The 15424-nt window shown below is 45.1% G+C and overlaps 1 protein-coding gene across 2 annotated transcripts in view; it reads right to left on the minus strand.

Moving 5' to 3' along the window:
• Nucleotides 1-15424, minus strand: part of ARID3B (AT-rich interaction domain 3B) — a 57210-nt gene that overhangs the window by 19323 nt on the left and 22463 nt on the right. For both annotated transcript variants that reach the window (XM_083698314.1, XM_083698315.1), the window contains exons 3-4: nucleotides 12768-12839; nucleotides 12252-12324 (exon numbers count right to left, since the gene is read on the minus strand). In XM_083698314.1, the coding sequence (XP_083554440.1) occupies nucleotides 12252-12324; nucleotides 12768-12839 (145 nt within the window). The remainder of the gene's footprint in view (nucleotides 1-12251; nucleotides 12325-12767; nucleotides 12840-15424) is intronic.

Genomic DNA, 15424 nt, shown 5'->3' on the forward strand with positions numbered 1-15424 from the left:
ACCCACCCACTCTTCCCCAATCCAATTTAGCGTATGGTATTAACTTATCCCTAAGCATGCTTGATCCAGTGACCAGATGGGGAAGGCAGAGAGTGAAAGGGGAGGTAACTAACAAATTTTCCTAGGAAGACGAGGGGCAGCATTGAAGGCTGGTCTATGTAACCAATGGACAGATGTAGGGGGGCTGCAGGAAGACAGCTTGGCAAGTCCTGGGTCCCTGCAATATACATTGGATGCCACGTGCAGAACATATTGTCAAACGCTCAAGACAGCAGGATTTACAGTGGGATGCCAGAAGTGAAAACCTGAGTTTGCCTGCACTGATATGATTTCAGAGATGGTGCTCTACAGTTTTTAAACCATCGTGACTTTCTGAATGAATGGGAAGTTGAATGTGGGTTATGTTGTTGGCTTATTTGCGTTATTATAGTTGCATTTTAAAAATATGTTTGCATGCTGCCCTCAGACTGCAGATCTGGAGGCATCTTGCCTATGAGGCGCTTTCAAACCTGGACCCAATACCAAATGCACAGCGTACAAACACTGAATGGGGCACAAAATCACCACGCATTATTATTTATTATATATATTACTACATTATTAGATTTAGATGTAGATTTAGATTTATTATATTTGAATATCACTCTTCATCTCAGGGCAGTTCACAACATAAAACAGCAATATATGAAACACAAAATACGTAATAAAAATAAGAACAAAAACCAATAATCCCCACTCCCACAACACATTTAATCAGCCAAAGTCCTGGCTGAAGAGGAATGTTTTTGCCTGGTGCCTAAATGTGTATAATGAAGGCACCAGCCAAACCTCCCTGGGGAGAGCACTCCACAAATGGGGAGCCACTGAAGAAAAGGCCCTGTTCTCGTGCTGTCAGCCTCCGGACCTCTTGTGGAGAAGTCACACAAAGAAGGGCCTCAGAGGATGATCTCAGGGTCTGGGCAGGTTCATACAAGGAGAGGCAGTCTTTGAGGTATTGGGGTCCTGAGCTGTTTAATGCTTTATAGGTCTACACCAGCACTTTGAATTGGGACCCATTGGCAGCCATTGCAGTTGGACCGGGATCGGTGCAATATGCTCAAACTGTCTTGCCCCAGTGAACAAGCTGTCTGCCATCTGTACTAGCTGAAATTACCAAACCGTCTTCAGAGGGTAGTTAGGCTGTTTTACAACTTCAGAGTGTTGCTTCTTCCAAGGAGTGGGGAAGTCAAATTCACATTGAAGAAACAAGATGTTGAGGACATAGCCTCTCTCACACTTGCAAAGGGCCATAGAATGAACAAGTGACCATCTTAAAAGACAGCGGCAGACATCCTACCATCAGTCTATACAAGGGGTTCCCAAATGTTTTTGGGACACTACCCACTTGGTTCCCATAAACTCATCCCCAATTCAAAACAGTAACAATTAATTGCCATTTTATTAAAATCCAATTCAAGATATTTAGTTTAATTCATTCAACAAAACTGATCCACTTTTCAAAGTTTGATAGTCATTTATACCTCCAGCACTCTCCTGCCCCCCATGCCTCTTACCACCCACCCTAGGTAACCCCAAAGACTCCTGCGTGTGCACATGAGTACACACACACACACTCCATTCAGAAGGGATCTAAGTTTTATTTCTTGGGGGGGGAGGGGGTAGAATAAACCAGCCCTATCTGTTTCCTGTACTCTTTCTAAAAAATCTACAAATCTGCCAGCTCCTTGATTCTTTAATCTTAAGATCATTAGACTCAAATAGGTTAACATCATTCTCAACTTTCTTTGCTCTAAATGCCTATGCCCAAAGAATATAGTTCTGCAACTAAAGTGGCATATTTCAAGATAAGTAGGTGCTCCAATCAAGGGGGCATTTATATTGCTCTGTTTACCCTTCCAAAAAGCTTTCCAGAATTACCCAGTTTCCTTTTTGCTTTGGTGTTCCCTGGGGTTGAAAAGCGGCCTATAAACAAAATACCAATCAGCCAGCCACCAATAATGCCTAAAAAATCCATCTGAAATCAGAGGAGGTCCAAGGATACGTTTGTGATTCATTGTCTTTGTGGAAGTCACTGCTCCCTCTTACTAAATAAATAAGGACCAGCAAACATATGGAAATGTTATTTGTTAGTACTGTTTCTTTGAGCAGAACTTCTATATAATAACAATAACAACAACAACAATAATAGTAGTAACAGAAAGCAAAGCCCAACTTAACATGAACTGCTTAATTTTAAATGCACAGTTTGGTGCTTATTTGAAAGGCTGTACAAAAGCCATTTAAAATATATTTTAAAAATAGATTTAGCAGTAAAGGGAAAGCAGACTCCATTTTCCATTCCAGTGCTGTTTTGGATGCTAGAGCCTTTCACAGGTGGAGACTGAGAGAAGCAAACAAGACACAGTAAGTGTGGAAAGGTTCCTCGTACAGCCCTCAGCCGCCTCCCTTCAAAGCCCCCTGGTAGGAAGAGAAAGGCGTTAATTCTTTATTGGAAGCCCCCAGTGCTGAACAGGAAAGGCTGAGAAATGAGCATCATGGGACAGAAAGAGAGAGACGGAGGCTGAGCAGATCCTTTCACGGCCGGCTGCGAGGCTTGTCAGGGCCCATGATGGATTACTGTCATCTGGCAGTGGGGGGATTAATGATCTGGGGGTCAGAGGGGAGAATTCCAGAGGGAAAGGTCACTGACCGGGGGCACGGGGCAGGACTTGTTGCCTTTTGATGGCAAGCTCGTTTCTACTGTACTTTCCAGTGTCTCTCTCTATTCCGACAGCACGCAGGGACCTCTTGGATTGCAGCGATGCAGACAGAGGGCCCAACCTCTTGCCAGCAAAGGGAATGGGCTGTTTCCTCTGTCCTTACATTCTGCATGCACTTCCCCTTTTCACTAAGAGAGGACCCCCCCCCCCCGCTTCACTCCTGCTGCTACATGATCCCAAGCCACCTCACCTCTGATACAGGGTAATCAAAATCAGATGGAGCCCTGGGCACAGATAATAAACAGCAGCCCAAGGAGTCTGCTTTCAGGCGCAGGGGACTACAGAGGCTTTTCTGAGTCCAGAACTGGAGATGACAAAATGTCTATAGCCTGGAGAGAGGAATAATTCTCCAGGGCTCTGTGCCAGCAATTTAAAATATAAACTGTCCCGGGCTCTGCGTTCATCATCCTAGCTCCTTCTTTGTGTGCCTCCTCCACGTGAGATCCAGAGGGGGGCAACATGAGAAAGGGCCTTTCCTGTAGTGGTTCCCCGTTTGCAGAATGCTCTCCCCAGGGACCTTCAGCTGGCACCTTCATCACACACCTTTAGGCACCAGGCAAAAACATTCCTCTTCAACCAAGCCTCTGGCTTATTAATAGTCTACACCCTTTCAAATGTGTCTGCGGGAAGGGTGGTGGTATTGTTTTGCTGTTTGGTTTTACTTCTTTATTTGTTTTTATCCTGTATTTCATTGTGCGAACCGCCGTGAGATCTTATGATGAAGGGGAGTATATAAATCTAATCTAATCTAAAGAAAATAAACGGAGCTCAGTTGCTGCAACGGACTTGCATGCATGCATGACTCCCTGCCCCAAATTGACATGTTTGGGACCTTGGTAGAAAGATCTCCAGGACGGCAAAGGTGCTACTTGAGCTGTGGTGCTTGGTGCCCAACTCCAGAGGTAGGGCAAAATTAAGAAAGGTATTTGCTGTCACAAGACACAGGCTGGTGGCAAATATTGTGCACCCAACAGGATGTCCCCTGCCAAATAAGGTGGCATGTCCGTGGTTCCTAGGCAGCTGCCCATCCCGGCAGCTTAGCTTTGAGACCATGACTTTATTTTAAAGGAAAGGAGATTCCAGTGGCTAGCTGACACCTTTCCAATTTACAGCAGAATGTAAGAGCACAAACTAATTACCACACACTGCTATGGGGTAGCCAACGTGCTGCCTGGCGGATGCTGTGGGCCTACAGCTCCCATCCAACCCAGCCCATGGTCGATGGAGGCGGCAACTGTGAGCCAGCAATATTGGGAGGGCTTTGTGCTGACTACACCTCTGCTAAGCAGAAGGGCAAGGCCTGCCTCTTGACAGATGTGTATTCAAATCCTACCTTTGCCATGAGCTCTATGCATGGCAGCCTGGTATCCTCCATACAATCTGGAGTACAATTTCCATCAACCTTGACCACTGGCCTTCATGCATGTGGCTGATACAAACTGTAGCCCAGCAACAGCTGGAAGGCACCAGAGTGGGGAACACGCACGTCAGGTCTTGGGAGAGATGACTCTAGCCATCTGCCAGGGACACTTTAGTTGAGATTCCTGCATTGCAAAGGGATGGACTAGGTGACTCTTGGGGTCCCCTTCCAACTCTACCATTCTATGACTCCCTCTGACCTCCAATTATCCATTCACAAAGTACAAACACAGTTAAGACTGCAAAATGAGACATGGTAACAAAGGCCTGATAGTCCTATCACCATAGGACAGAAAAAAAAGAAACAATGATAACACTATGCCCTTCCTTCTCACTGCTCAGCAGCCTACACACTTTGCTAGAAAAATAAAAACAACTTCCTATTGAATCTCAATACTGGCTAGGAAGACAGTGTGGCAGTATTAATGGGCATGCAAAAGGATCACGACCAGGAGACGTGGATCCTTTGCTCGCTGTGAGCCTGAAAATTTACCAAAACTCCACTCTTCTGCTCTGTGCCACAATTCTGCCTCCCCAAAATGGAGTCAATGTCCTAGTACAATCAAGTCTTACACACATTTAACTTGCACAATTTCAGCCAGACATGGTTATTATTATTACTGTTTACTGAATTTATATACCGCCCTATACCCAGAGGGTAAATGTCGCCAGTTGAAATCCAGCAAATTAACACAAGCAAGGCAGAGGACTTAAAAAGTTATTTTTGCTCCAGGGTTTCCTGGTCCAAAATAGCTTTGCTGGGATGCTCTTCCGAGATCTCGCAGGGGCACCAGAGCTTCTGAAAGATGTCACACAAGCATCCTTAGCCTTCTGGAGCAGGTGTGCTGAGCAGCCCTTCCCAGCAAGCATGGTAAAGAGCTTAAATACTCTTTTTGCACTGGGAAAACTGTCTCAGATAGATGTAAAAAAGAAGTAAGCAAACTGTAGGCGGACTGGCCTATCAGTGGCTACTCTAGCTAAGACAGAAGCTCCATATTCAGAGCTAATGTACCTCTGAACACCAGTTGATGCAGGAGAGAGACAGTTATGGTGGCGGGGGTGGGGATGGGGGCTAGGGTCTTTAATTCCTGCTTGTGGGCTTTCTGAAAGCACCTGTGGGGAAACCCTTTCTAATTTGTCACCTCCCAAATCTGTTGTATGCCCCAACTTTGCAGGATACCTTGCTGATGGAAACGGCTTTTCAGTGGCAGCACCCCAATTTTGCAGTTCCCTTCCAAGGGAAATTGGCCCCATGCTAGACCCCTTTTAGGTCTCCCCTCCCTCCACTTTGAATGGTATGAAAGTATTAAATTCTGCTCGTCTTTGTTTTAACGCTCTGGTTTATTTCAAGTTATTGCTTAAAATTTGTATTTGTGATTGGCTTTTAAAATAATCTTGGGGGCCCTCATTTGGGCCCAAATGTGGTTTGGAAAAGCTTTAACAAGTATAAGAAATATGGTGCTTGGGGGAGGTGACTGGAGGGCCTGGAGGAATTGCCACCATCTGGTTTTACCAGTTGCTGGAAACCACAGGAGGGGAGAAGGTTCTTGTGCTGGGGCTCAGCTTGCTTGTTTCCTGGAAGAGGCATCTCTTTGGCCACTATGAGAACAAGATCCTGGACTGGATGGGCCAATGGCCAGATCCAGAAGGCTCTTCTTGTGTTTTTATGTCACAGGCGGCAAAGAGCAACCAATCCTGCATACTTTTCCAGGTGCTACCTCAATGTTTCAATAAAGGGCCAGAAATGTTCCAGATCAGCCTTCTACAACCTGGTGCCCTCAGATGCTCTGGATTTCCACTCCCATCAGACGCAACTGACGTCTGTTGCCAGAATCTCTGTGCATGTGGCAAAGCAAGAAGTTACAGGCTCTGCCCTTAGGACTTGTTTGAAAGGTAAGAAAATACAGTCCGGAGAGAAAGAAGCCCTCTCTGCCTGTCTGCCTGCCCCCCCCCCCCGGCCATCCCATAGCAGCCCTCATCACTCATCCCATGCCCCAAGCCCCTTGTCTAGTTCCACAGTGAATCTTCACACCTCCTGATGTGATAGTCATTACCTGATCTGCTAACCTGTGGGCCCTCACATATGTTTATCAAAGCAGGAGCTAGGCAGGAGAGCAATTAATCATGTTCTATTTGATGTGAGGCCCAGTTCTTATCTGCACCCATGGAAATGCCATTGGGCTCCGCTTCCCCTTCACCCCCTGAATAACGCAAGACTGATGGATTGCTTCTGCTTATTAGATGAGCTGCCAAACTGAAGGCTACTTAACAGGCACATGTGTCCTTGTGTCAAGGCTACCCATCCAGTCAAAGTTGCCTAATCTGCCCCGATGCGCCCACTGTGTCCCAACACTACTCCCTAGGCCTGTTCTCATGGAGTTTGTTCACGTTAAGCCTCGCTTGTGTTCAGTTGCTCGATGGCTACTGGCACAGCTGGGTTCAATATACTTCACGCTCATAACATCTTTACCAGATGTTCAACAGCTCTGCTACTGGTGGGGTTCTCACCCCTCTGACCCTTGAACTAACTCCCCCAGCGATATCTGAAGCAGAAACACAGTTTTTCAAGAAGTAAAAGCAGATCCATTGATGTCTTAAAGGTTTAAATGGGCAGGCTTGAGCCCACTGGCTTCAGATATGAAGCAAAGGCCTCCACAGGCATGTTGGCAAAGAGGCCTGCTTCTTCTTTTGGCACTCAGGAGACTCGGCCTCATCATGTGGCCTGAGTGCCCAGCATTAAACTAGTAAAACACATTAACTGAAGCATCTGAACAGAAGTCACCAGCTCTTAAGCTGGATGGGGAAAGGGTCCAAGGGTATCCCTAGCAAGACAGGAAGACGGAAGTATCTTCAGGTGACTTACCTTAAAGAAAGCTAAGTGTGGATGAATGGAAGTTCAGACTCATAAGGAGCTATGCTAACATGAGAGGTACGCTGCTATGAAGTGAAACAGGGCATCGAGATTTCTCTGATGAGCAAGGGCCCACAAATTTGGAAGACTGGCAGTCAACAACAACAACAACAAAATGCACAGTCCTGTGCAACACAACTCCTCTCATGAGGGAAAAAGCCTTTATTGCGATCAGAGGCATTCCAAGATCCAGTGCCCGTTCTGTGCCTTCAGCTTTCAGGCGTGTGCGGGGGGGGGGGGGCGGGCAGCACTTGTTGCTGTCATGCCTAGCCCCAGAGGTTCAAAATGCAGAGAAGCATCTTGCAACTGAGCTCCAGAGAAAGGTGGGAGATCTTGCTGGTATGAACCACTGATACCCTCTCCAAAAGTTCTTCCTGCTTGCACCCAATTCATACTTGGAAAGAGACTGGAACTTCTACATAGTTATAAAAGCCTCCTTCTGAGGGAAATTCCAACAAAGGAGCAGGCTGTTTTACAGCGCTCCATTCTGTATGTTCCGTAGTTCTTACATAGTAATTAAAGTATCCAAAAGCTGGAATTGGTGAATGGCTTAACTCTCTCTGAAGCCATGGCTTCCTTTCCAAATTACTCAAGGCAGTGCCACAGAAGGCTCCACAGACAAAAGCCTAATGGAATAGCATCTTCCAAGCTCAGAGATGGAAAAAGTAGCCCATAACAGTGTATATGATAAAAGAAACCTTCCCCTTTTCATCAGTATTCGTCTCCTATCTTTTCCATACAAACAGAAATACTCCAAGTTCATGATATGGACCAATTGCCCACAGCAGCAAATAACTAATTTTAGTGTCACAATAGTTTGGAGCTCGGGGGTTTGAAAAGGCATGAGAATTTTTCACTAGTTTTAGTTCAAAGCAACAGAGCACAATTTCCTTATTTCTTTGCTCATCACTAATCTCCTCCAGGACCCGCAACAGAAAGTCCACAACACCATTGTAAGGAATTTGTATAGTGGAATTAGGGTAAACATGCTCCTGTTAGCTCACTTGATTTGGCCTGCTACTGAAGGAGAAATATCGGCAATATTCAGACTCTAGGATATCCTCCAGGTAGCAAAAACTTAGTGGTGAAGCTGCAGGAAAGAAAAGGGGGGGGGGGAGGAGGTATTAAGGGTATTCCCTAGATAGGCTTGATAAGTGCCACTGCTGCCTGGAGATAAAAGAACCCCCTGCCAAACGCTTTCATCAATATCAGTATTTGCTGCAAGCTTTTCCACATCTGAAAACATGCAGATAAGGCATACAACAGCAGGAAAACATTAAAACCACACGCTTGGGCTTACAAAGCCTCTTCTATGTATATATACATCAAACTCAGAACGGACAAGCCATCTGGGAAAACTAAGGTCACGTAGGAAACCTTGAGCAGCAGCAGAATGGCACAATCAGAAGCTTTTTATGAGATCTTCACAAAGGAGGAACTTAAATGAACAAAACAGTTTTCCTGGCTACAACACCATTTGCAATCCAGCATCCTTGCCTTCTTGAGAATTGGTGCACACCCATATTCCCTATGTAGCATAGTTTATTCGCCTGGAAAACAACCTACCTTTCCCAGAAGATTTCTAAAGGAATCCAGACAATGGTATTCTGATATAATGGATCTGTTGGACACTGTGAGAATAAGATGCTGAGCTAGCAGAAGAATGGAAAGGGAAAGCTAATGCTGTCAGCCCCTTCTTCATGTGTCTCCTCCACAAGAGGTCCAGAGGGTGGCGACACCATTTGTGGAATGCTCCGGCCAGGGAGGCTCATCTGGCACTTTCATTACATATCTTTAGGGCCCAGGCAAAAATGTTTTTCTATAACCAGGCCTTTGGCTGATTAAACAGTATATGGCTTTTTAAAAGTGTCTTTTTTTGGGGGGGGGTGTTATTTTGTTTGTTCTTGCTCTTGTTTCATTATGCATTTTGTATTTTTATGTTGTGAACCACCCCATGGTCTTCAGATGGTATACAAATTTAATAAATAATAAATGAACACAAATTCTATAGCTTGAACCCAAGACTAATTTCACAGGATGTGGAACTATCTGCCACTGGAGATGCTTGCTCCCATTTCCCCTCAAAGCCTACTGAAGAAGTTTAAGCAAACTGACAGCTTGTCTGCTGAAATTTGAGGCATTGGTCCCTGTTGCTTGGAATATTTTTATGGTGCTTGTCTTACTTTAATTATTTGTTTTATTGTGTTCCTGTTTTTACTATATGATTAGTACATGAGCCACTCAGAGCATTTCCTCAGATGTGGAAAGACAGGATAGAAATATCTTTCACAAATAAACGTTGGATCAAGGTGACTAGCTACTAGCCATGATGACTATGTTCTACCTCCAGCTGATGGGACTTACAAGTGGGGAGAGGCCTGGGGCACCTAAGTCCTGCCTGTGGGCTTCCCATAGAGGCATCTAGCTGGCCACTTTAAGAACAGGATGCTGGACTAGATGGGTCTGATCCAGAAGCCAGGCTCTTATATTCTTACAATGAATTACCTTGTGTAAGCTTTGAACTAGAGCTCAAGTTCCGTCACAGGCAGCCTCGATAAGCAGAGGAAAACAGCTGTTGGGGCGCATGAGTATAATAAGTGAGCTCCCAAAGTCATGACCATCACATGTCAGTTCTCTCACACAACAGCCACCAAATCATCCAGGAGGGTTGTAAGCAGAAACTCTCTCCCCCAGCCCCCCCCCTCTAAAAATCCCTACTTGATATAGAATGTAGGGAAGACAACACTAGGAAGGGGAGGCTGCCTACACAATTTTTGTGGAGGATCTAACAAAGTCTGGCCTATTCTCTCTCCTTAATAAATTACTTTTATGGCATTGTCCCTTTTTGCATTTATTGTGTGCTTTGAGATTCTCTGGCAACAGCTCTCTGACAAGGGGAAGTGTATGACAGCATTGGGCACTATCGGAAGGGCTGTCACATGGGAGATGGAGCAAGCATGTTTACTCCTGCCCCAGAGGGTAGGACTCAAACCAATGCCTTCAAGTTACAAGAAAGGAGATTCCTACTAAACACCAGGAAGAACTCTCTGACAATCAAGAACTGTTCAATAGTGAAACGGTCCCTCTTGGGAGATTGTGAACTCTCCTTCCTTGGAGGTTTTAAGAAGAGGTTGGATGGCCAACTGTCTTGGATGTTGAAACTCCTGCATTGCAGGGGCTTGGACTTGATGACCCTTGGGGTCGCTTCTAACTCTACAATTCTATAGAAACAGAGGGGACCACGAGCATCATCTAGTCCAACCCCCTGCAATGCAGGAATCTTTAGCCCAACATGGGGCTTGAACCCATGACTCTGAGATGAAGTGTCTCATGCTCTACAGCAGGCATAGGCAAACTCGGTCCTCCAGATGTTTTTAAGACTACAATTCCCATCATCCCTGACCACTGGTCCAAAATCATATAGAGGGCCGAGTTTGCCTATGCCTGCTCTACAGACTGAACCATCCCAATTTGAATGATTCAGTCTTTCCAGACAGAGCCCTATTACTTTGATCTCCTTGTTTCCTCTCACTCTGTCATTGCAGGATCAATCCAGACACCGATGAAAAGGAATCCACCATGATAACTCTCATTAAGCTTATATAGCAAATCCCTCCCTCTTTTCTGGGATGCAGCCTGTGCCTGTGGGTGGGTGCACCAGGTAGCAGTAGCTCCACTCCTCTGAAATTTGTTGTTTTAATCCATTTTTAAACTCATGTAACTTTATGCACAAGGGACAAGGACGTCGGTTGCTTAACCAAACCTTAGCCATAACACCTGAATAGCCCTCAGGAAGTCTGCTGGCCCTAAAACAGATGAGAGTGCTTTTACAGAAATGCAATTCTCCAAGGCAACCTTTCATCTTCAGGACAGCCCAAGAAAGGGACGAGGTCTTCATGAATCGAAAACAGAGTCCTATAATTTGAAGGCATGGGCTAAAGGTTGATGAACCAGCTCCATTTTTTCTCATTTCACTATTTTAGTGTCACAGAGGGGGCAATCTCCCCCCTCCCCAGTGTGTTAAAGCCTTCCTCTCCTCTCTCGTCATTATTGCCACTGAAGAGGCATTTTATCACTTGCAGGTGCAGCTGCTTTGTGGCAACCTGCTGTGCTCAGAGGAGGCCCGCACATTTGATCTGCATTAGGCCTGATGCAGCAGGGCACTGGACACAAATAGCCTGTCAGGGGATGGTATCCAGGGCCAGGGCTTTTCATCCTCAACTCTTTTTTCAGGAGCTCATGTGAAATCTGCTGTTTGTCTTTCACACTGGGCCTCCAAGATCAATCCTCAACTTACCAGCCTGTGCTGATTCAACCTTACAATACTGGTGCCACCTAGGAAAGGATGAACAACTTGTTCAGAAATCTATCTAGAGCTAAAAGGGCCTCACAGCAACCCTGAATTTTGTGACTGACGCAAGAAAAACACACTACAGACAACAGAGGTTATGTTTTTGCTTCCAAATTTAGTGGCACTAAGCAGGGAGGGGATTTGTTGTATTTATTTGACAGTAACAGAAAAACCTGTTTTTTATGGGTTGTCTTAGCTGCTGAGATTGTTTAGAAGCCTCTCTCTCTCCCCGCCCCCCCAGCTCTCTCTCCCTCCCACCCTCTCTCACACACACAGCTTCTTTTCTTTGCTCCATTAAGAACATTTGCTATTTAAACACTTCAGCATACCATGAGGACAAGAAACTTGTGGTTGCAGAGTGAGGCACATTTACCTAACAGACCTCTTGCTTCTACTTGGGTTGGCGTAGGGGAAATGGAAACCCATGTATGCGCAAATGCTGTCATTCCTGCTGTTTCCTTTCCTCCTATCCTCTTTCCATTCCTGTTGTCAATGTTTACACTGCAACCGCCTCGCAAGAGGTCTCAATGAGTCTATCCTTGTTTCAAACCAAGTCTGGAAGGGGGGGGGGACGACAGTATCTCTTTTACTTCAACTTCAACTAAGCTGCCTGTTTCATGGGATTTTCTTTCATAACTCTCCACCTTCGAAGCAGCAGGTACTGTTTCCTCTCCTCCCCACCCACCAAGCCAATCCAAGCAGCAGCTTCATTAGAGGGACTCCACTTCTAGCATAGGACACCAGCAGGTGTATTCCTCTCTGTGACTTTTCAGGTTATCAAAACAAAACTCAGTTTAAGAGTTCTACTCACCCCTCTTCTGCATAAAAATGAAGAGATCATCCAAGAACTTCTTCCGTTCAGGATCACCATCCAGTTCATACAACTGGGGAATAAAGCAAGTAGATTATAATTCATGCTGGGTTGGGTTTGGAAGGAAAAACAAGGCAACCCAGACATATGGTGAATTTGGGCTGCATCTTTGGACCTTGAAATCTAGTTTGTTGGATTCTCTTCCAGCTGCAGAACCATACCAGGGATTAACACATTCTTCACTGCAATGGGCTGCATTGAGCACTGCTGTTTGTGTAACAGGACTACCCCTTCCTCTTATCCTCCCCTGAAGCCCACCCCACCAGTGCCCCCTCAAATTCTGCTCCAAACAGATTTTGGGGTGCATGGGGAGCTACAGTGGGGAGGAGAGGATAAAGTCTTGTGTGAGTGAAAGCAGGCTCGACGCAGCATCAGATACACCCTAAAGAATGCAACTCAAATGCTGTTTTCCCACTAGGCTCAAATGCACACTCAAACTCAAGTCATTGTACTGACCTTGGCAAAGTCTCGAGATACCTCTCTTCCTCTGCTGCCATCAGCTTCTTCGTTCCAGCTCAGGCTCCCATTCTAAAGAAGAAAATGAACAAAGAGGCAGTGATTAAAAGGTAGAACGCTAATGGGTTATTTACAACAGAGGAAGCTTTTAGGTCAAGAAACAGGAAATCCTAACTGCTACAGCCACCTTCTGTGGGTCAACATCAGCAAGAACTAAGAGTTGAATTCAGAGAAGACCTCCCCCTGCTCAAGGAAGGGCGATTTCTGGCTCTGTTCTGGAACAGTGCATATGAAAAGCAACTATTTTTTTCAATTTGCACAAACTCTTTTCAAGCCCTTTACATGGCCTGCTTGTGTATATTGGTTACACGCCCCCCCCCCCCAAGACACGGCATGTGGACCTTGCTTCAGCCCTATATTTAACATCTTATGTTCAAGCAAACCCCTGAACACCGTTTAACATGTATCCATTTTGTGATTATGTGAACCTTTAACTTCATGGGACTGAGGTGCAGTTGCCCTCCCACTAGGATCTCCTCCCACTGCAGACACGTTTCAATGAGAAACTCATCATCCCAAGGAGTTGCCAGAGGAGGAAGAAGTAGCGAAGCAGCATTTGCTTCTAATGGTTGTGGGAACGGAAGGACAAATTCTGCTGCCATCTGAACTGCAAACACCACAGTGTAAAAGGTAGCCTGGGCAACAGACAAAAAGCGAACTGGGGGAGGTCAAACACCACCGGCTGGTTCAGATCACCCACCCACCATCTGGTGGTGAGCACATAGGATCTTAAATCAGATAAAAAGCTACTGAATTCACGAAGGGAATTCCAAACAAAAACAGTTTTTAATTAGAGCCACTTTAGTGTCTACAGTCTTAGTGTCATCTGGTAGTGACACATACACTGAATTACCAAGATGAATAGTCCCTGTCAGAGTCAGGCAAAGCTACATTCTCCCTTTCGAAACAGCAGCAGGCTGCCCTAATGCCAGCTGATTTAGTTTGAGCCAGTAATTCCTGCTGGAAAGTCAATTATCCGGTGAGCCCCATCAGCTGAAAGATATTTAATGGAGGATTATTGCCACTTCTGTTATGTCAGCTGTTTATCACAGGACACTGCTTTCCCAGCCCTTCCTCAGAAAGAGCTCAGAAAACAAGCTTTGTATATATGGAAGGATGACCACTCCATCTACCCTTTGTGCAGAAATCATCTGCAGAAATCATGCACACCTTTCTTCCATGCTCATCTGCACCATCGGTCAACAGATGCTCCAAAATGTACTGGTAAAGCAAGTAGTTTACGACTACCACCACCCTGTGAGGACTGTTTGACACACAAGCTGGAGGAAGATCCCCCACCCCCACCCCAAAATAAACAGGAGCTGATTTGTTCCTTCGTTTGTGGACTGTTGGCATCCGTCTGTCTTGAGAGACAATGGGAGTGCACCTACAGGGGTGAATTCAAACCACTGTGTTAGCAGCATCAAAGTAACCTCCCCTGGACACAATCCTGTGCTGTTAGTATGGAGGTCCCAGACTACAGATCAGGACTTTAAACATAAACGTCTAAAACTGTTCAGCAGAGATGCACGAAGACATAGTCAAAGGCAGTCAATGAATGCTCATATTTTACTGGTGAAGAACACAGAGGCAAAGTAAGGCTCGTTCACGTCTCACCATAGTTTAGCATGCCATCTGAAGGCAGCCACTGAATTAAAACCTGCTTTTCTTGTTAAAAGTGGGGGAGAGAAAGAATGGGGGGAAATATTTGTCTTAGGTTAAAGGTATGATGCAACTGGGCGTCCATTAATTTTTTGTATGGTTAATGTATTTATTGCAACAAATTAAAAATATGCATCATTCAAACAGACAGCATGGACATTTACTTTCCATTTCACTAGAGAAAACACTTTTGCTCACTAATACTACGCCTTGTTTCTGTAGAGTTCTGGGCACTTAGCCCAGAATCCAGCACATCCAATGTGTTAGTAGCACTTGTCCTTAAATAAATGATATTGCTTAGTGTCCTTATGTATATTGAGAGCCAAGAAGAAATATATGAATTTTATAACTGCACCCCTTATTACTAAGCAGAAACAACTGTGCAGCGGCAAAAGGGTTGTGAACTGCATAACCAGAGGCTTTAGTTCATGCTCCTCAGCAATATAAACGTTCCATTTGGTTGCAAGCAACTATTTTGAATTGTTACAGCAACTACAGTTATATGATTCTACGTACTCATATTCAGGGAATTCGTGAATCACAAAAAATGGAAACTTTATTTATAGCATACCAATACACCAATCCACTCTGACTTCCAGCAGGTGGGAAGGCTTCAGGGCAAGACATGGCTGCTTGCGCTTTCCCATGACTGGCAGAAGGAAAATATATAGATGTATGAAATAGTGAAAAAGCAAAATTATACAGAGAGAGTTGTCAGACAAACTTGCTTCATTTACCTAAATCGTACAAGTTGCAGAATTTACTTAATGGTATAGAATTGGGAGTATTTGGAATTATATTAATCATAGAGTTGGAAGGGATCCCCTGAGGATTCATCTAGTCCAACCCCCTGCAGTGAGGGACCCTCAACTAAAGTATAAAAGACAGGTGGCCATCTAACCTCTGCTTAAAAACCTCTAACAAAGGAGAGTCCA

This window comes from Podarcis gaigeae (assembly GCF_964106915.1).
Source record: "Podarcis gaigeae genome assembly, chromosome: 9".
In the NCBI taxonomy this organism is placed as follows: domain Eukaryota; kingdom Metazoa; phylum Chordata; class Lepidosauria; order Squamata; family Lacertidae; genus Podarcis; species Podarcis gaigeae.